This window comes from Phaethon lepturus, unplaced genomic scaffold (genome assembly GCF_000687285.1).
Source record: "Phaethon lepturus isolate BGI_N335 unplaced genomic scaffold, ASM68728v1 scaffold26498, whole genome shotgun sequence".
Lineage (NCBI taxonomy): Eukaryota > Metazoa > Chordata > Aves > Phaethontiformes > Phaethontidae > Phaethon > Phaethon lepturus.
In genome coordinates, this window is record NW_010555939.1 from 3,119 (window position 1) to 25,696 (window position 22,578).

A 22,578-nucleotide genomic window follows, 5' to 3' on the forward strand; every position below is an offset into this window, starting at 1 on the left:
CCAAGTGAGCTGAAAACTTGGTCTTAAATTTACTTTTAAGGAGGTGAAGAGAATTTGTTAACAAAAGTGGGATTCACCATAGAAACAACTCAGCCAATAGCATCTATGCAGTAAATTAACCGTTTTCTGGTACTTTCATATTTGATAAGAAATGTAGCAACAAGATGATAGCTTGACAACAATAGCAGCTGCACATATTTTTCTTCCTTTTTATGAAAGAATGTTCTTGTGGAAAAAATAGATTCCCTGGAAAGTAATTTATATTACACATTTCATCACAAAAATTCTGTGGGTGGGTATAATAGGCTAGAAATTAAATTAGTGATTTGTATAATAAATGATGGTTTTTATTTGATATGACACTTCTAGTCTCTTACAAGTGACATAGCTAGAGGCAATAGAATAATCTCTTCCCCTTGTTGAAGATAAATGTTGTATCAGACCAAACCATCTTATATTAAATTACAAGTTCCTTTTTTTTTTACCATATGAAAAGATTCACGAGACTGTTCATTAAATAATAGCACAACCCAATTAAAAGAGTACTTTGCCCAAAATGTCTTTAAGATAATTTCTGATATCAGGCATGTAGCTAATTTACATAGGGTACTGCCATAAGAATCCTGATCCGAATAAAGGAATTTTCCTTTATGCAGCAAGTGGTGTGATTGTGGCCACACTGAGCAAGAAGGTGCTTTTCTTATCTCAGACTGAAACCCTCAAATGCAGATGAAGTATGATCATAAAAGGAATCTACTATCTTGACTTCTCTTGGGAGGAAGAGGGATATAGTATGTGTGGCTCTTACACAATTTGATTGTGCTCATACTGTTGTTTTTCATGTTTTGGCAGAGAGAAGGAGCAAGAAAGGGAAGAACAGTTAATGGAAGACAAGAAAAGGAAGAAAGAGGATAAGAAAAAGAAGGAATCTGCTCAGAAGGTAGTTTTTGATGTTTGAATTCTTTTATTGAGCTGGAACATAAATATTTATTACTGGGGTGGTAAGGTGTTAAATTGTATTTGAGCTTAAAAACTTGATTTTTTTTTAGAATGATGCTTCATTAAAGACTGCTTTTTGCATCGTTTTTCTGGAACTTTAAGTGTTTAACTTAACAGATTTCTTCTGCTTAGTGTGTCATAAAGTAAATGAAGTTTTTTGATATAAACTATTAAACTTAATTTACTGAATGTGCTCTTCTTGATCTGTGCAACTCTTGTTTTGAGGTGTTTGGGGATGGAAATGCTGCCCAGCTCTTGCAATTCTTGCAGTAAAATTTACTAAATATTTTCTAGAGCAAGAAAATAGTTTTTTGTTTTTTGCTAAGCCCTTAAGGAAGTTTATATGAAATATCTACTGCTGAAGTTTCCCTTTATTTTTTGCTACGTGTTACTTAGGTTTTACATTTTCTGCAGCTGATAGCACTTTTGCTGAAGTGTATCAGTTCAAGTTTGAGCTGTGGAGAATTGATAAGTCACTGAAAATCGTTTTTGCTTAGAAAATGAGTTTGAGCATTTGGTGTATTAGCTCTCTATTTTGCTGAAAATCTAGTAGATTGTTCTAGGGGTTCACTTGACATGAACTTGAGTCTTTTGCAGCTTTATCCATGCTTTTTACTGGTAAAAACCTTTCTGTATAGTCTGGGCTTCCCAATACAAGACTTACAGAATCACTAAGGTTGGAAGGGACCTTCAAGATCATCAAGTCCAGCCGTTAACCCAACACCAGCATGCCCCCTAAGACAGGTATAACCATCCTGGAGCAGGTCCAGCAAAAGGCCCCTATGATAATTAAGGGACTGGAGCATCTGACGAATGAGAAGAGGCTGAAAACTAGGACTCTTCAGCCTGGAGAAGAGAAGGTTCAGGGGGATCTCATCTATCTATCTATCTATATATATATAAATACCTTGTGGGAGGGAGTAAAGAAGATGGAGGCAGGCTCAATGGTGCCCAATGAGGAGGCACAAGGCATTGTTGCACAAATTGAGATACAGGAAATTCCACTTAATCATAAAAAGAGTTTTGTGCGTGTGTGTGACTGGGCAACCACACAAACATAGGTTTCCCAGAGAGATTGTGGTGCCTCCATCTTTGGGGATGCTCAAAATGAGTTGGACGTGGCCCTCTGCAATCTGTTTTTGATGGCTTTGCTTTGAGTTGGGGAGACTCCTGGGGGCAAGTGGGGGACAGGGGTATGAACTGTGGACTAGATCTCCAGAGGCTCTCCCTTCCAAGCTTAATGATTATGTGAAATTGAGAGCAGAATGCTTTACTTTCTTTCAGTAGTCTCTGTTTTTCAGTTGCTTCAGTAACAACAGGTCCTGTGAAAGATGTTACTCTGTGTTGGATTCTATAGATTTCTGCTGAGAATAGCCAGCACTGATTTCAGTTAAATTTTGGCTTATCTGGGGTGTTTTTACATCTGCCTTTTTCACTAGCTTGAGTCTATCAGTTTAAATTGGGTGTAGATAAACTGGTGTATTTCTGTTGTCTTTATGCAGCCATTGTGTTGATACATCTGCAGTAATACTGCAAAAGATCAGTAGCTACAGAATAAAGTTTCTTCAGTGCTTCTTTTTTTTGCTTCCATGTTGTGGCTGTTTAATGTTCAAGCGCAAAAAGTATATGTAAGGAACCAGGAGGAGCAGTCCCTGGTAAATAAAGGCTAGTGACTTGAGGATTATATGCTGATATTCAGTGACACAAGAGAAACTTGAGAAGGTTGTACTGATCATCTTGATAACAGTGCTGTGTTTACTGAGGAATCGGTGCTTTGAATACAAAGGAGATTTGCCAGCTTTCCTGTGTGGTCCCTTACCTACCAAGTTATTCAGTATGATTGAATGTTATGATATTTTGCCAAAATCTTGGGAAGGGTAAACACTAAATAAGTTAATCTAGAGACCAAACTTAACAGTAGTACTTGGAGATATCTATGAGTAGCAAAGCAGGCAACTGAATGTACGGAACATAAATATGTGTGTTCATTCTTGGTGACTGTCGTGGTGTTCACCAAATAAGCAGTGATGATTTGGGGGTACTTTTTTCAGACAGAGTTTGTGTAACATGAAACAATTGTTTCTGTCAGTATCTTCTGAAACTTAAAAAAAAAAAAAAAAAATCAACAGGGGTTATGCAAGCAAATTTACAGACTAAATTCCTGTGGTTGGGGTGTGCCAGGGGTTGTTTGGTAGCTTGTCAGAAGGCTGAGTTTGACTCCACCTTCCCATTCATTATAACTGCTCCTGCCCTGCAGATGCTTATAGGCTGCCCACAGAGGTGAGAGTTGTAAATCTGAGGCTGTCACGTTTTCTCAGCTTTTCTATTCTAGACAAAAAAAAAATTCACAAAACCAGATCGTTTTGACTAGGAGAGAGATGCAGTATAGGCAGAAGTAATTCCCCCCGCCAGCAAACTGTAGAATTCTTTAAAGATTTGGTAAAATGGGGTTCTTCCAAGTAGACAAGTTACTCATTTACTGCGCATGTTTACTGCTGACCATAGTAAACCTATCAGCATTACCAGATTGGATTAAAGAATACATTTTTTTCCCCCTCTTCCTTTTCTGTTAGTAGTGGATCATCAGAGTCACTTAAGTGCTTAACAGAATTTTTAACTGTGTTACAGAAGAAGATGTAATTTGACACATACAGGATTTTTCATCAATAAAGTGAAAATTGATGTCTGGCTTGGTACAGACGCAGTTTTGGTACAGGTGCATTTTTAGTGTTTTGGAAACTTATGAATTATGTAATTCTGTGAAGTGACGACGCTTAAGATTTTATTTTGTAGTGAATGTTCCACTTTGCATATTGCAGTATTCATCTTTGCAAAGTAAATGATGCCATTACAATTCAGTGCAGTTTGTCTTTTTATTCTTTACCATACAAAGGAGTTCTGGCTTGGTTTAAACAATAAACTGCTTTTTACTTGTGCTTTCATTATTCTATACTGTCACTGTGTGCTTTCCAGAATTATGGACTAGTTCAGCAATTTCTTTTAAGAATAGGTGTCATAGAACCTGACACATGATGATCTTTAGGGTTTTTCCATTATTGTGTAGTGGAACTCATGATCGACAGGTTCAAAACGTGCTACAATACACACAATTCCAGAGAATAAACCAGTGGTATGTTTGTCTCTACTGTAGCTTGAAATCTGCTATGCTGAAAGAATGTAGAAGTACAGCAAAACCACATATTGAGTATGTTGGGCAGCATGATGGCTCACTTCAGTAATCAATTTCTTATTGCGTTCAAGAGATTTTGAAGTCTAGTGCTTTATAGGTATTGCTGGTACTTTTTGTAATTGTGGCAATTAATCCAGTAACGTTTAGGCTTTCTTTTCCTTGGAAGAGATGTCATGAGAAAGGTGAAATGGGAAGATGGCAGAGAGACCTGTGGTATCTCCTGTGGGAATTCTGTTGCTAGGCCCAACAGTCTGCTCTAAGGATACTCTTCTAGAAGGAAGTTTTTGTTACACTTTAACGGGAATACTTCACCTCTGAAATCTGAAAGAACTGTAGTGCTATAGCACATGTTTATTTGTGCTTTGGAAATCCGTGTTTGGGATGAGGGTGGGACAGGGAATACTGAAAATGATGAGCAAAGTAATTACTGTTTCTGCCAGGGACTTTTGCATCAGGCAAAGGGATTGCAGGAACTGTAGGATTTTTGAGAACTTCATATATATGACTAGGAATACTGTTTAGACTTGTAGTTCATCAGCTGATTGTTTTCATGCAACAACAAATACTGTTCTTGTGCTAATAAATTAAGGTTGTGATGTAGCGCAGCCTGTTCAACATTTGTTTTGAGGTTCTTAAAACTCTATTTACATTCTTGCTCTTAATTTGCAGGTCACAGATCAAAAAACCAAAGGTAAGAGTCTTTGATCCTAAAGAGTATTTTTTATTGACTTCAGACAAGACTGTGGTCTTGATCAAAACTGTTGGAAAAGGAAGGGGAATTGTGAGTCAAGATGAAATACTGATGATGCGTATTCAGAAGCAATAAAAGCTTAGGTGATTAAAATGGAGAACCTAAAACTATCCATGTTGTCAGCATCAAAATACTTGAAGAGGGAGTGAGGATTGTGGATAAAATAGTTTGGCTGAAATATTTAGTTTTCAGTTTTGCAAAGGTTTTAGACAAGTAACCAAAAACTGAAACCATCTATGTCAATGGAATGGAAGACAGGGAAGTACTGTTTATGATGAGGTACCAAAACAGGTGAAAAAGACTTTGTTTTGGGAACTTAAGAGAAGTTCAGACATCTAAAAGTCCAGTTGATAAGGCAGGACTGATAAGTGAGCTTCTTGAAAGTTAAGCTTATTCATCTGATCTAAAAATATACTTAATCTTGATTTGTGTGTTAGTTTTCGAAAAATTGTGTGGGGCAATTGCCATTGTTGACAGAAGGGAATTAAGATAGTAACTTGATTTTACAGCTAACAATACCTTTTTGGGGGGGGTGGGGTCGACAATGAAGCCTATATAAAGGAATCAGAAAACCCTTGTCAAAATAAAATGTGGGGAATAGTGTATTCATGTTGCCAAAGAGAGACTCACTTGTTTTGACCTCACATTTGTAAGAGGAAAAGTTTTACTGATTATGTTTACTTTGCTGGGGAGGAGTTTCTGGACATCCCTTTCTTATACTAATCTTCAGCAAAGGCTAGAGTAGATATGTTCAGTTTTCCTTGCCTTTGGAGTCTGATGTCTCAGCAATTACAGCTTCTAGGTGCCTGGCTAGGAATTTCTTTTGCTCTGTTTCAAAAAAGCATGTGGAGAATGCGAGTGAGGGGTCACAAGTCTAGAGTGTTTTAAGCAAATTTTATGATGGTGTTAGTTTGTCAAGGATTTATTTATAGTTTTCCTCTTCTCCAATGCATAATAGCCCTCAGAAACAGCTTGTCTTTGCTTATAGGGGCACCTCATGACCAGTGGGGAAACTTTAGGTGAGCCCAATAAAAATGCTGTATGTAGGACTGCCTTTTGGGTGAGAGTCAACTATTACTGCCTTATGTAAGAGCAGTACAGAGAACTCAGATTTGTTAACTCTGAATCCAAAAAGAGGTTTGAGGTTTTTTCCCCTTTTTTTGTTTGTTTTGGCAGTGGCCATGTAGCCTAGTAAGCAGGTGAAAACTTTGGATCTGATTTCAGATCTCCCATAAGGGTAAGGCATAAGAGTACAAAAACCAGTTGAAGATCAGGCAACAGAGACAGGGAGGGGGTGGAGGGAACCAGTTGTATTTCACTGCACATATTTTAAAATGACTCATTGCCCAGGGTAGTATTCTTTGCCAACTTTACATTTACAAGAAATATAGGGCTTAGAGCAAAATACTTGCGGAGGGCAGTTTCATCCTGCGGTACAGAGTTGCACATGGAAGCAAGAGGTTTGCCGCTACTGCTTATTTCTGCTTCTTTAATTAAATTGTTCTTCGATAAGGTTGAAGTTGCACAGTATTTCAGAGAAGAATGAAATTATAAAAGGGAAGAGTTGCAGTGAGTTCTTGTAGCTCATGCAGGTTTAAGTGAAAAAATTTCTGATTTTCATTCTTCCTGTTTTTCAGTGCCCGAAGTGACGAAACCAAGTTTAAGCCAACCAGTGGCTGCCAGCCCAATTGGCAACTCTCCATCGCCACCAGTCAATGGTGGCAACAATGCCAAAAGGGTGGCAGTGCCGAACGGACAACCGCCAAGCGCCGCCCGCTACATGCCTCGGGAGGTGCCGCCGCGATTCCGTTGCCAGCAGGACCACAAAGTGTTACTGAAACGTGGGCAGCCCCCTCCACCATCCTGTATGCTCCTTGGGGGTGGAGCAGGGCCTCCTCCCCCAACAGCACCAGGAGCAAACCCAAACAACGCACAACCAGTGGCAGGAGCACTGCTGCAGGGCGACAGTGGGACTGCAACAGGCAAGTAATAATAATATTAAATGAACGTGTGTGCATGGCAGAAAAGGGATCACTAAAATTGTGCATAAGCGTATCACGATATAATAAAACTCCTCAAATTGCTTTTGGAGAGCTCACTTGTACTATTTTAGCGTATAGACTTTTCTTTTGCTGTTTGCAGCAATTAATGCAATTTTTACTGCTAGATGGAGGAAGAAAGAAGGTTAATTTTTTAAAAAATATATTTTGGGTGGTTTGAATCTGTAATGCTGTCAAGACCGCAGAAAGCTAAACATAGTGCACAGATAAACATAATTTTATGGTTGTCACTGAGTAGTTCTTAATATCTCTTTAAGTTTCTTTGACATGATTTCCTATCTTGTCACTTTTTTATATCATCTGGTAAAACAGACATGTCAGATATCAGGTCTGCAAATGGCAGGTGTCTGTCACTTCTCATCTGGATGAAACAGAAAGATGGTCCTTCTGCTCCTGACTTACTTGGTAGTAATCTTGTTTTTCTCCTTGGAGAAAAGTGGTGACTTTTTATAAAAAGTGGTGACTGTCCTGCTTTTGCTTTTCTGTTCACTTTGAATTCCAGAGGATAACTTGATTTTAAGATTACTTGTTTTATGAGCGGGGGAAATGATGACTGCTTCTGAATTTTTTTAGACCCTTGGGGAATTGCGGTAACTGTAATATTTCCTTCTTAAGTTATGATACTAGAACAAACAAAATTCCACTCAAGACATCTGCCTTCTAAAGAAAAACTTAGGTAACCTGAGCAGTCAAGGATAACTTCAGTTCTAACAATAACCATGTTTAAAAAAGAAACAGTAAATGCTTGAAAGTCAAAAGAAGAAAATAACGATACCACTATGTCTAAGTTTGCCTTTGAAAGCCATGCCAGATTAATGGGATGGGTTTTGTTACCATAGTCTTGGAGAGCATAAACTTCTTATAGTTCTCTATGGTTCAGAAGGAAAAACAGAGGTGACTTGGAACTCCAGAATCAAGTAAGCTAGTTGGGATGGCTGTCTTTATTAAAAAGGATTCTAGGAAAATGAGTAATTCCATTTGTTTTGTGGTTTCAGTATTTGAATTCCTTTGTAGCCAATCACTGTTTGACAGATTACTTATTTTGTTGTCTTTGTTCCCTATTTAATAAGAGGGGGAGTGAAACTACAATGGCAATGTTTTAGCTAATCAGTTTAAAAACAGATCTCTCAGAGATGGCTGGTTTTGACAAGTACCCAAAAGATGAAGGGGGGGAAAAAAACCCCACCCCAAAGTCTTTCAACTATATATAAAATTGTAGCATTATGTCAGCATTGGTATACCTTCACAGTGATTGTAGTAGATTGACAAAGGAGACTTTGAGAGCGAAACATTCTAAAAGTTTTCAAAATTTCTCATTAACAGCGCTTTTTTTTTTTTTTGCTGTTGGATGCTATATGAGGACCATTTTTAAGTATTTTGGAGGCTCTTTAAGTTCTGTGTAATTAATTTGACACCTAATATTTGTTTTTCTGAGACTGAAATTTCATTTTATGAATTCTCACATTTTTACATTTAGTTTAATGGTGCATTAACTACTAAGATGTTATATGGTTGTATTGTATTGATTGTGGCAACTTTTTATGCCAATGGTTAATGGCTTTATTCTGATCTAAGGCAGGAGTGTTGCCAAGAAAGGTATGTGTCTTTCAGACCTGCCTGACCCATGCACCATAACACAGTTATCTAGGCTGGGGAGCTGACTTGGATTAAAATCAGCCTAGGTTGTGTTCTAAAGCTAGTATCAGTCTGGGTGACCTACCAGTTTAGCTGAGTGTCAGTGGGAGCATACGTACTAGCATGTGAGAGTAGTGTGCTGGAGGGGAACAAGCCAGTGGGAATAAGCAGTTGGGCAAGAGAAAGGCTGAGGCTATCACTTAGGGTGATTCATGAAAAAATTCATACTTCCATAAGGAAGTATGGCATTGCTATCTGTCGTGCACATCATTAATCCCATCTGAGATCGTGGCTGTTTACAAATTGGATTTCAGATTGGGCCCAGTTCTGTCAGGTACTTATGCACGGATACTGTGATTAATTCATCCCACATGGAAACAAAAGCAGGTTCCTAAAGGGGAAAATAATGCAGCTTACCTACTCCTCTGCATTGTTATATTCACCAGATAGCTATAGGTGGTGTTGGGGTGGCTTTAATACAAAAAGTCGATACATAATCCTTCCTTATATTGATCTTTTTCTACCAGAATTGAAATGCTTCTGTAAGATGGCAAAACTCTAGTTCCCTGAAAGATGACACCAAATTTACTATTGTCTCATAGCAATACGGGGGGTTGGAGTGGACGATGGTATATGTAATTTTTCCAATACTGATGATATTCAGGATGTGCAAGACAATTTTCTAAAACAAAGCTTAAATTATTATTAGTGGAAGTCTTTCAATAGTTACAATACCCCCTAAGCATCACCACCATCTCTCAAAGCAAAACTGCATCTTCATTTCAGGACTCCATTTCAATCCTTTCACTTATATTTCAGTTCCATACTTTCATCCTTAGAAGTGGTCATTTGCTAGCAATCTTTTTCATTTTAGTCAGATCAGAAACTCGTTTATCTTCAGCATGTGTGTTATTAAGGAAAAGTCTGCTTAAGAACCAAGAGTCCTTACCCATTATCTTAAGGAAGAAGCATAAATTCCCAAAGTTTTGTTGCCACTGTCAAATACAGCAAGGGGAAGCTGGTTTTATAAAATATTCCATTAAATTGTATCCTAGTATGCTGTGTTAGGAAGCATCTCAATACTTTTAGAATGTCGTCACAGAAAGAAAATGTGAAATGCTCTGTTAAAATTACCTGTGTGAAGATCTTGCTAAGTGCATAGCTGCCTATGCATCATTCATTTGCTGAATCATTGTAAAGTTCAAAAGACAGTGACCTTGCAGTCTTTTGAACATGTCTTTGGCAATCCTCCTTAAGCTATTCCTGTGATCAGTCTAATCAGAAAATTTTTTAATTGGGGAAAAAAAAATAAAGGGGTTACTCAGTGTACTAAAAAGATAGCCAGATATAAATATCAGTCACACTTCCTTGCTATTGTTAACTTTGCACTTGAGGTTAAGGCAACAGAAGGAACAGAATGTGCATGGGAACTGCTTGGTCTTTCGGATCTTGGGGGCTAGGGTTTAATGGATGAAGACAAACTTTTGTTCATCAGTATTCAAAGCTTACCGGAGAGTTCTAACCTTGCTGTGAAGTCAGGATCTTTGCTGGTGGCCCTCAATGAAGGGAGATCTGGAAGGCGTTCAGGGGATGTTCATTGGTTAAGCTAATGAACTGAAAGCCTGAGACAGGCCCTGAAAGCTGATCTGTTCATCTTCTATTAAAAGCATTAGCAACCAGAAATTGTGGTCTTCACTTTTGAATGTATAACGTAGGACCTTGGCGGGTGGGGTGGGGGGAGAGATCCACTTTTTTAAGGTCATTATGCCATTTTCATGGAAGCTGTCATACAAGCCAGTATTGGTAGTAACAATATATATTCAGAATACTGATGCAGATGTTACTATGAACTTTATGCCCTGCAAAATAAGATAAACTGATTGGGTGGGATAACTGAATAAAACTAATAGATTGGAGTTCAGTACATGGTTTTGTAGAAGGGAGAGTGTTCAGTTTTCATCGCTGGGCATTTGTGGTATTTTAGGTAGGTGTTTTAGTAGGTGTTATAGGGCAATTTAGGGTCCCTTGGTATTAAAAATGCATAGAAAAATTAGTGGAACCCTATATAGAGAACAACACTGAATTACTAATGGACTTAAATTATTTGGAGGATCAGAGGTAATTATGTGGATGGCAAGGAAATATTGGCTGATGTTTTAAACTAATGATGATAACATGTCTGCATATATAGACATCATGCTGCCAGCACTAACATAGGCTTCATCCATTGTGGCACTGTGTTAATTTGTGTCTGCTTTAAAACTACATATAAATATCTTGTCTATGCGAAGTTATGTCCTATGTGGTATGATAATAGTTCACCACAGATTACAGGGGCCCTATTCATTGGCATTCACCCTGCTAATTTCCTTATAATGCCTTCAAAGCTTGTTGAACTTGCAGGTTATCCTGTACAATGTGCTAAGACAGCAAAAAACTAACCCATTAAAAAGTGGACAGTTTTGTGTTGAGCTGGTGAATACAGTTGACTTAAAGGGCTTAACTGCCATCAGAACTGTCACAAATGAGAGGTGAAAGTTGGGAAACTTGAAGTAGGTAGAGCTGGTGAGAGAGAAGGGAAAGTGTTCTCTCTTACTAGCCTACATCCACTGGCAGAGAGGTCAGCTTAGCTGCTCACAAAACCACAAACTGATTTTTAGGGTAAATAAAGCAGTGACACAAATGTGGGGTAATTACATACTGAATATAGCTTGCACATTACTACATAGAAATTGTAATTTGTGTAGCTTTGGACTCTTTCGATTTCCAGTAACTTTTGGAAGTAATTTTATTTGTTTTGCAAAGGGTTGAAAGAAATTCCTAGTTGCAAAGTCAGCTTGAAAAAGATATTTGCAGCCAAAGGATAGACTTCTTCAGCTTTATATATTCATTAGATACTTTTTGTCTTCAGTTTTTTGTCTTTTGATCTGTAATAGATCGTAGTTGCTTTGAGTCAGTTGAGTAGCAGACCAACAGCTGACTGCATGTATGCACACATGCATATGAATGTGTGGATGTACACATTCTTACTCTAGAATAGCATGATTTTAAATGTGTATTTGAGAAGTTTACAACCAGTATCAGTAATGTTCATTAACTGGGTTATCATTATTATGTTGAACTTAGAGCTGGACTGTTAGCAGAAAGAATCAACGGTGAATTCATATGCCCACAGAATGCCTGTGGGGAGTTTATTGAAACAAGTTTTTTATCAGTATTTTCAGTGGTGTTTTGCAGCCTGATGTTCTTCTAAAGCAACTTTGTTACACATTTCAGGGAAGGGTCCTTATTAATGAAAGCAGTAATCAGTTGTGCCAAAAATGTGATGTTCAGTGCTTGTAAATAATACTATTAATGACCTTTGTGGGTGTGGGTTTTTTTTAGATTCAGCAATTGGAGGTGCTGCTGCTTCAAATTATGCAAATTCTACTTGGGGTCCTGGAGCCTCCTCCAGCAGCGGCACCAACGCCAACCCAACTCACATCTGGGACAAGGTGATTGTAGACGGGTCTGACATGGAAGAGTGGCCTTGTATTGCCAGCAAAGATGCTGAGTCTTCTTCCGAAAACACCACCGATAACAACAGTGCCTCGAACCCTGGCTTGGAGAAGAATGCTCTGCCAGGAAGCACCACTAGTAACAAAGGAAAAGGAAGCCAGTGCCAGTCTGGAAGCGCTGGAAACGAATGTAATCTTGGGGCCTGGAAATCTGATCCCAAGGCTAAGTCTGTTCAATCTTCCAACGCTGCTGCCGAGAGTAACAATGGACTAGGTAATTGGAGGAACTTGAGTGGTCAAGATAGAATCGGTCCCAGTTCCGGCTTCAGCAACTTTAACCCAAATAGCAACCCATCTGCTTGGCCGGCACTGGTTCAAGAGGGCAATTCTAGGAAGGGGACTCTGGAATCTGATAGTGGTAGCTCCAATGCACAGATTAGCACAGTAGGTCAGACCTCTAGGGAACAGCAGTCAAAGATGGAAAATGCGGGTGTTAACTTTGTCTCTGGCAGAGAACAGGCTCAAATTCATAACACTGATGGACCAAAAAATGGAAACACTAACTCCTTGAACTTAAGTTCACCAAACCCTATGGAGAATAAGGGAATGCCCTTTGAAATGGGCTTGGGGAACCCTTCCAGGAGCACTGACACCCCTTCACAAAGCACTGGAGAAAGAAAGACTGGGAGTGTTGGAACTTGGGGTACAGCTAGGGGGTCTTCTGGAACTGACACAGTCTCTGGACAGAGCAATTCTGGAAACCATGGGAACAATGGAAAGGATAGAGAGGACTCCTGGAAAGGAGCTTCTGTTCAAAAACCTAATGGGTCAAGAAGTGATTCTTGGGATAACAATAACCGGTCTACGGGTGGTGGGTCTTGGAACTTTGGCCCTCAGCATGCAAATGAAAGCAAATGGGGTGAAGGGAACAAATTAACATCTGGGGTCTCTCAGGGAGAATGGAAACAGCTGTCTGGGTCTGATGAACTGAAGATTGGAGAATGGAGTGGTCCAAACCAACCAAATTCTAGCACTGGAGCATGGGACAATCAAAAAGGCCACCCTCTTCCTGAAAACCAAGGCAATTCCCAGGCTCCCTGTTGGGGCAGATCTTCCAGCTCTGCAGGAAGTGAGGTTGGAGGTCAAAGCACTGGAAGCAACCACAAAGCAGGAAGTAGTGACAGTCACAATTCTGGACGCCGATCATATAGGCCTACGCATCCTGATTGCCAGGCAGTCTTGCAGACTTTGCTGAGCAGGACTGATTTGGACCCCCGAGTGCTTTCAAACACCGGCTGGGGCCAAACTCAAATTAAGCAAGATACAGTGTGGGATATCGAAGAGATGCCACGGCCTGAGGGGAAGTCTGATAAAGGAACTGAGGGGTGGGAGAGCTCTGCCACACAGACAAAGAACTCAGGGGGCTGGGGCGATGTACCCAGCCAAAGCAATCAAATCAAGTCTGGATGGGGTGAGCTCTCAACCCCAACGGAGTGGAAGGACCCCAAAAATACTGGAGGATGGAATGACTATAAGAACTCCAATTCTTCTAATTGGGGAGGAGGAAAACCAGAAGAAAAATCATCTTCCTCTTGGAATGACAGCTCTAGTAAGGATCAGGGGTGGGGTGAACGGCAACCTAGTCAAGGATGGTCTTCTGGAAAGAACGGTTGGGGAGAGGAAGTTGACCAAACAAAAAACAGCAACTGGGAAAGTGCGGGAAACAAGCCAGTGTCTGGTTGGGGTGAAGGTGGGCAAAATGAGATTGGAACTTGGGGTAATGGTGCAAATACAAGCGCTGCTTCAAAGGGTGGATGGGATGATTGTAAAAGAACTTCAACATGGAATGAGACGGGTCGACAGCCCAACTCCTGGAACAAGCAGCAGCAGCACCAGCAGCAACAGCAGGAGGCTTCTGGTTCCTGGGGTCCACCACCTCAAACTCCAAGTAATGGGCGACCTCCAAACCCAAACTGGAACAGCGGACCACAGCCAGCTGCCCCCAAAGAGGAGGAGCCTAGTGGCTGGGAAGAACCTTCTCCACAGTCAATCAGTCGAAAAATGGATATTGATGATGGCACTTCAGCATGGGGAGATCCTAGCAGTTATAACTACAAGAATGTGAACCTGTGGGACAAGAACTCACAAGGAGGCCAGGCCCCACGGGAGCAGAGCCTGCCTACTCCAATGACTAGCAAATCACAAGCATCAGGTACTAGTCTCATTCCTTTTTTTCAGCAAGCTGCTATGTATGAATGTAAAGTTAATGCTTAAGAGATAATTGTGCAGCTTCCAATTACTAATAGTTTAATTCCATAAAGAAAACCAATTTCTTATTTGAATATTTGGTTCTGTATTTAAAATGTCTTTAAAATTTGTATCAATCAGTCCTCTGCTTGTGGTACCTCAGTAACTGTGATCTGAATACTGGTCAGCTTGCCAGTAAAAGAAAAGGTTTGTTAGCTGACAAATCTGCGTATTCAGTCTGAGCTCTGAAAAACAGCTTGAGTTATAGAATCACAAGAATCATTTAGGTTGGAAAAAAACCTTTAAGATATAATACAACCATAAACCTAGCACTGCCAAGTCCACCACTAAACCATGTCCCTAAACGCCACACTTACATGTCTTTTAAATACCTCCAGTGATGGTGACCCCACCACTTTCCTGAGCAGCCTGTTCCAATGCTTGACCACTCTTACAATAAAGAAATTTTTCCTAGTATTCAATCTAAACCTCTCCTGGTGCAACTTGAGGCCGTTTCCTCTTGTCCTGTTGCTTGTATCTTGGGAGAAGAGACCAACAGCCACCTTGCTACAACCTCCTTTCAGGTAGTTGTAGAAGTGATAAGGTCTCCCCTCAGCCTTCTTTTCTCCAGACTAAAACATGTTTTTTTGTATTTAATTATTAGAGAAATGGGGAGAAGTTATTTACTTCTTTTTAGTAAAAAACTTTTTTCTCTGAAACACTTGAAATTGAGTGACTCTGCTATATGATAGAGAATGCTTAGCAAAATATGTTGTTCTTTGAAATAAGGATGAGAAAAAGTTACATAGCTTGGAAATATATTAAGATGTTACTGTTCTGTGATCTCTTCTCTGACTCAGACATTCTTTAAAGAATACTATTTCATTTGAATATGTACTTCAAATATGTCCTTACTATTTCTTCAGTATATGAAAACCCTGAGTCAGTCTGGTGCTTTTAATTAGCCATAAAAGTTCACCAGATAGGACGACAGCATTAGATGTGGGGTTCATGTTTAACGTGGAAGAAGAATATTACTCATGATAGCATTCTCTTCTTTTTCATCCCTAGAGGACAGTGCCTGCTCTAAGTTTCATGTGAACAGTTGTCCATTCTGTTGCACCCACGCTATTGAGAATCTAAAGTCCTCAACAGAAACAATGAAGCAGTAGATTAGTGACATGGTGCTGCACTGCAGTAAATAGTTCGTTGTCTAAATGGTGTGTAATGAAAACTCTCTCTCCTTTGTGCAGTCTGGAGCAAAAGCACTCCACCTGCTCCAGATAATGGTACGTCCGCCTGGGGTGAGCCAAATGAAACCAGTCCTGGGTGGGGTGAAGTAGATGATACAGGAGCATCGACAACAGGCTGGGGGAATGCACCTTCCAACGCCCCGAATGCCATGAAATCTAGTGAGTATAGGCCAGATACCAGTTTTTTTGCAATGGTCCTGGAGATTTTTAGTGTTTGGCCTTTTGATACAGGTCACCAATAGAGGAATTGTTATCTGAGGCCTAGAAGCAATGTTGAATGTCATGTAAGAGTTTGATGGATGAGTGATTAAGTGCTTACAAATGATTGGAATTTTGTCTTTTAAGGTAATGAACAATTTCTTAACTAAGCGACTAAATGGGCAGCCCTGGTCTGTGGAAGTGTTGAAACATTAGAGCATATGAGTGAGGAAATGTGTCTTTTTTCTCACAAAGTCTTCTCTGGTTGCCCATGTGTTACTTAGCATATAAACTTGTTACATGATAAATTGCTTTCTCTGATGATACCAGAAAAAGGAATGCACATTACAGACAAGTTTTCAGTGGAGGCCATTACATGGTAACCTATGTTTTGGTAATGCAACTTGCCTTTGAGTTGATTTTTTTTTTTTTTTTTTAAATTGTGTGAGTGTGGAAAATTGTAACTTTTAAGAACTGAACTTTCTTTTGTGATTGAACCTAAAGACAACTATTTTCTGGATATTACGTGCCTACAGCTGTGTTCTCTGCGAATGAGATGCTGTTGAAATCTTCTAACAATTTACTTTGAAGTTAAAATTTTGCTTTATTAAGAGTTTTATTTTTATGGAAATTATTCCTGCTAGTAGATTTGTTTCACTCTTTTTAAGGAAAATAAAACAAACAAAAGCAATCATCTGCTGATACAACACAGCAATGTTATAGCCAAAGCTAATGACATTTGGATATGAAGTTTCCAGTGTGAAATATTGATAATACATGACTGTTACTAAACCTATTACTGATGATGTAACTGGAAACAATTTTACAGCGAATAAGTTGCTTTTGCAACATGTAATTGTTTGGAATGAAATGCTCTATACAGATGGTATGCTGCTGGGTCATTCTCCCTTCCTCCTACCCCAATTAAATAGTTTGGCCATTTATGAAACAAAACTGGGAAAAAAGTGTTGCTTCTTTAGTGTTAACGTTACAGTGGCCTTTCTTGGATGGCTGTAGTGCTTCCTGTGCCTGCCACATAAACTTGGCACTTCTCAGGATGTTATACTTTTTTTAGATGGATCTCTTCGTTCTTCTGTAAAAAGCCACCTAAATATGACCGAAGTCAGAGCCTCTGAAATGCTAATGATCCATTGTAAATTCTATGGATTTGCTAATACTTAAGATAGTCTTTAAAGACTATGCATGGTCACTTGCTTGTCCTAACTGGTCTGTATGTGTGACATAACCAAAGTTGCAGCATATGTGTACTAGTTTGTACATAAGCTGTCCCTAGCTCTAGAGGAGCAAAATACAGGGAGTTTCCCTGTGATGGCTGTTTCAGGTTGGGGTGTGTTAGGTCACCAGTGTTAAGAGCCGAGATCTTAATTCTCCTGTGTCCCGTGTCTGCTCTCTCAACTCCTTTCTAATTGGCACCCATAAGGAATGAAGAAGAAAACTATGTTATTCAGTGATGTAAGGGGAGATATTTAATGTCTTGGATAAATTGGAAGAAAAAATTGCCTGCACAGGCATAGTTTATGGTTGAAGGTAGGGACAGGAAAGAGAGACTAGCAACGACATGAAAAGAAAACAAGAGTTCAGAGCCAAAGAAGGGAAGCATAGGTCATTGCCCCTCTGTTTAAAAAAAATTGATTTATGTAGTTTTATCAGCATTGCATAGGAATTATCTGGCAGAAGTAGGAATAAACTCAGTTTTCTGTAACATCATTGTTTTGTCTTTATCTTGAAAGTTTCCTTTGCTTACTGTAGCTATTTGTGCCTTTTCAATCAACAAATGCAGAAAATGAAGCAGGAATCCTACAGACAAGTCATCTTTACACCACTGTCTAGATTCATGTTCAAGAATCACAGACCTGAGAGATGGCAATGCAGAAAAATAATCTGTGGTCATGTAGTTAAAACCAGGATCGTAGTACTATATTTAAACACTGTGGCTGGAAATAAATTAAAGCTGCAGGGACTACGCCATATATGACATTTCCAGATTAAGTTCTTGACTCTGCAGTCGTAATCCTTAAATGTAGCCTTTTCTGTGTAAGTAGCATGATTAAAGGGTCAAGAGGTAGATTTTTGCACTTAGACCAGTATGTTTCCTAAGCAGCCCTCCGTTTTGGTACACAAATGAATATACTTTAAAAAGTTATGTTTCCTGTGAAATTTCTGAGTTATTTACGATGGATTTTAAAGTAGCTCTTATACTGCCATGAAATGCTGCTGTACTTATTTTCAGCATGATCAAGGTAGAGTTCCCCTTGATAGACTAATTACAATTCCTGACTTTTTTAAATATTCACATTTTCTACTAGTGTGTTAATCCTTATCCCTGATTTCCACACTCAAACACTGGACCATTGAAGAATTAGTTACGAAAAAGGTGATGATGATGGAAATCTTTTTTTAAAAGAGAGAAATGCTTAGGGAATAAATATGCAGAGTAAAGAGTTACAGCAGGAAGGAGAACAGTTGGACAGTGGATAAGATGAGGATTTGGGCTCTTGTTTGCTTGTCAGTAGAGGTTAGAATTCTAAGTTGCCTGACAGCTGGTGCTAGAGAGTAACAGCAAGAAAAGCAGCCAACAGGGAAAAGTCCTTGGTCTGAATTCGTATGATGAAATGCTTGTAGCTTTCTCGTAATGGCAGCTCTACTTAAACAGCACTGCTAATAAGTCTTTTTAAAGACATTGTTAAGAACAGAAATTAGAGGGGTTTTTTCCACATTGAGCTACCTTTGGTGCACAATGTCAGGTCTTCTCCTTCAGGTTCTACTCAGTTGTTACTCCTTAAAGTTCTTCATTTCTCGAATTTTGTGAAAGAGTTTAGTGTAAGGGAAGTGGTAAGGTTTTGAAGGAAGAGAGGAAATGATTAACCACCTGAACCAGAGTCCTCAGCACCCTTGGTTTTTAAGTGTCCTCAAAGTCTTCCGCTTACACTAGAAAATAATAGGTTGCCTTTTAATGAACAGCTGTATCTGTATAAGAGAAGCGGTCCCTATGGTTATTATATCTTTAAGCATTTGACATTGCTTTAAAGTAGTTACAAAACATGACATGCTAACATGCTGCTGAACACCTTGGGTTTTGGGATCCATGTACAAGTTTTCACAGCTGTTAGAGTGAGGACTAAAACGCTATTGGGGTTCTGATGATCTAGGCTAACCTTGCAGCGTCAAATTGCCAGCTGCATGGTATTGTAGACTGCTTTTGAGCTGCTTTTTTTTTTTCCTCAAGGTTCTAAATCTATGCAAGATGGCTGGGGAGAGAGTGATGGGCCAGTGACAGGAACACGTCATTCCAGCTGGGAAGAGGAGGAGGAGGGAGGAGTCTGGAACACAGCAGGCTCTCAGGGAAGCAGTTCCTCCCACAACTCAACAAGCTGGGCACAAGGAGGAAAGAAAACACAAATGAAGGTAAAATGATTGAATGATTCTTAACTGCTGTATTGTCTGAAGGCAGTATGACTGATATGTTAGAGCATTATAATAGTTCTTTTAAAAAAGTATTAGTGGGTTCAACCAGAAAGGTGCCTGTTACAACAGTGTCAAAAATGTGAGGTTTCTGGATTTGTTTTAATGTATTACACCTGTTGTGACTAATAAATCTGCCAGTGGGTGTCAAATTCTTTCAGTATGTAAGATGCAGAGCCATTACTAAACGAAACTAAGCAATAAGTGTCCCAAGGCTATTGCTCTTCTCTTCTTGACACATCTTTCTGTGTTATGCTGCTGCTGTTCTCCCTGTGTAGCCTGCTGAAGTTCAGATTCCACAGTCCCTTTGGCACATGCACTTCTTATTTCTACTGACTGATGGATTTAGGTCTGACTTGTGTTTGATGTTACTGACCTGTGGCCTCAAGCAGGAGTTTGGTTAGTTCTGAGTAAATTGCTTTCTAAGGCTTGTTTGTGTTAAAAGTTCTCTAGTACAGTAACACTTGGTACTGTATTAATATCAGAAGGACTATGCTTTGTCTGCTTCTAATAAAATAGGGCAAACCAAAAATGCAAGTGCAGAGCAGCTTCCTAGGATGTGGTAATCACTGTTGTGATATGGTACGGAGTTTTACAATCCCTGTTTTGCAAAAACAATTCTCATGAACTTTTTTCTCACAGCTTTTTTTATTTTAGCCACCAGAGCAACTGTCCAAAACTGTTGAACTGTGTTCAGTTTTGATTTTGATCACCTGTAAATTACAGTAAGGCCACATTGAGAGCCAGGTCAGCACAGTGCCCATTATAAGAGAAACCATACCAAAGGGAAGAAAGCCAAGGGAAGCCTCTGTGCATGTGGCAGATTAAAGAATGTATTAAACGGTAACAAAGGAAAAAATAAATAACATGCACAAAGCTTTCCAGATTTCAGAACGAAACTGAAGGTATGAAACATTCTACACAGCAAGTGTTCATCCAGTTTGGTACACCTAACAATGAACAATTTATGAGAGAGAAAAGTATTTGGTAAATGTTTCCAACCACGCAAAAACTTGAAGTAATTTGTTCAGGAGATTAATTTCTCTGATACAAGTATTTTCATTTGACACTTTTGCATCTCAAGGACAAACCAGAATTTAAGAAATCAAGAAGTTGCTTAAAACTACTTTTGTCTTTTTTTTTTCTTTTCAGTGCGCATTAAAAGGAGGAAGTAGTGATTCGTGGATGAACCCTTTATCCAAACAATTTTCAAATATGGGCTTGCTAGTAAGTAAATTTTTTAAAATATAAAATCCAACTTCGTAAAAAAGCAGGAAGCTCTAAATAAGTCAAAAGATTAGATGTTTTGCAGCATGTAGCTACTTAATCTGTATTTGCTGTGCTAGCATGTTGATTGTAGTACCTGTAATAGCTGGGTAGTCAGCACTTCCTTGCTAGTCAGAATGGCTTCTCAGAAAAATACAAAAATCTACTTTGACTTTTCAAAGTTACTTTATGACAGCTGTTGTTGTGATTGCAATTTCCTTGCAAGTAGTATGATTTGGGGGTTTTGTTTGGTTTGGTTTTTATTTTATTTTCACAACTTGCTGTTCAGAGCACTCAGAGTAGAGGCCTCAGCTCCTGGCTGTAGTGTCAGACATTTGTGATTAGTCCAAGGCTATTAATTCTGAATCTCAGCCCCCTATCAGAAAAGGAGATTTGCAACCCTGTGTCTGTCTTGGCTATTTATATTTTAAATACAGTGCAGCAGGGTCTTTTTAGAACAAAAAGGGCTCATTATTAATCAGTGTCTAAAGATTAATTGGTAAAGTGAATAAATGACACATCATGGAGTGAAAAGACAGATCTGCAGGGAAGCACCTTAGAAATAGTTAAACATAACAATTTTTTAAAAAAACTTCTGACATGCTAATTTGGCACTATATTCTGTAAAGTGTTTTACAGCTGTCATCCTGTGAAGCAGGAATAGAATGTAATGAAGGCTAGCAAAAGATAATAATGCAGAGGTTCTGAGAGAAGCCCAGGGCTGCACAAACTGTCACTGACATGACAAGGATTAGTTTGTAATGTCTGTTGGCTCCCAAGCTCAAATTCAGTCCTCTAGACCGTAGATGCTTCTGAAAGCTATGGGAACACCCTGTCCCAGACTGCCAACTAAAGAATAACTTGGCAGCACATTTCAAGATTTGATGACTTGACAGGTCATGAGGATGAGCTATCATTTTGGCCACTATTTTCAGAGTTTTATCTCTCGACCACTGGAACAGGAGGACAGAGGTTCATTTCACAGAGCAGCTGTCTGTCCATCTTTGTCTGTCGTATGCATTCATGTGTCTGGTTTCATATGAGTAAACGTGCCACACACAGCATTAGGAGGATGAGGTAAGATGTGTCCCAGGTGATATCAGGAATCCTTGTGTTTTATTTTAGTTTAAAATAAAACTTCCATTGACACAAGCATCCTTCGTTCATTCCACCTTTAATTGTCAAGGACTGCTTTCTGAAACATTCCTCAGCATTTCATAGAAGTCAGAACTGAATTTATTTTTTTTTCCAGAGTCAAACTGAGGACATTCCAGGCAGTAAAATGGACTTGTCTGTAGGTATGTATAATTTAATTTAAATGCATTTGAAATACGAGATCAGGTGTAGTACTTTTATGTGGATGACATCCTCTGCTTTGGAAAAGTTTGATCCTTACTTTCAGCACTCCTCATAATAGAAGGATAGAGTTATAGTATCTGATATCTTGGCTGTAGGTTTTGAGTAGTTACGGAGCTGATGCTGGTATGCAAGATTGGGATGTATACCTGTACAGAATGGAACTGTAACTTGTTGAAGGGACATCCTGAAAGACTGTTTTGATCCATGTAGTTTGTATTCATTACTGTTTCAAGAAAGTGAAGATCCTTTCCTTTCTCTTCAGTGGAAGAGGAGAACTGTTTTAGTTCTTGGCAGTAGGACATCCCAGTTACCACAGCTCCCTGGAGGTGATGTGAGGGAAAGGAATAACTTCTGTCATTGATTTCAAGTGCTTGCCTCAGGCTATTACAAGTTACTGCTCAGTAGAACTAGGTTTTTTCACTCTTGATAGCCTCACCACAAATACTACACAGCTTAACTGGGATGGGCTGTGTGGAAAACGCTATCCTAAGTGAGAGTTGGAATTGACCACTTGGGTTAATCCTACTTTATCACTTCTGAATTTGTCATGACTTTTTTCTTTGGCAAACTAAGTAGTGAACTTAGTTTAACCCCAGCTGGCAACTAAGCACCACACAGCCACTCACTCTTTACCCCCCTA

At 39.2% G+C, this 22,578-nt stretch overlaps 1 protein-coding gene across 2 annotated transcripts in view; it reads left to right on the forward strand.

The window, feature by feature from the left end:
* The first annotated feature begins 856 nt into the window (after positions 1-856).
* The window catches only part of TNRC6B (trinucleotide repeat containing 6B), a 46,006-nt gene continuing 24,284 nt past the window's right edge, over positions 857-22,578 (forward strand). Inside the window, exons 1-8 of one of the 2 annotated variants that reach the window (XM_010292334.1) lie at positions 857-940; positions 4,859-4,880; positions 6,578-6,922; positions 12,020-14,344; positions 15,633-15,791; positions 19,078-19,256; positions 20,466-20,540; positions 21,832-21,877. In XM_010292334.1, the coding sequence (XP_010290636.1) occupies positions 884-940; positions 4,859-4,880; positions 6,578-6,922; positions 12,020-14,344; positions 15,633-15,791; positions 19,078-19,256; positions 20,466-20,540; positions 21,832-21,877 (3,208 nt within the window). In that variant the 5' untranslated portion in view covers positions 857-883. The remainder of the gene's footprint in view (positions 941-4,858; positions 4,881-6,577; positions 6,923-12,019; positions 14,345-15,632; positions 15,792-19,077; positions 19,257-20,465; positions 20,541-21,831; positions 21,878-22,578) is intronic. The other variant, XM_010292335.1, reaches the window with a different exon arrangement.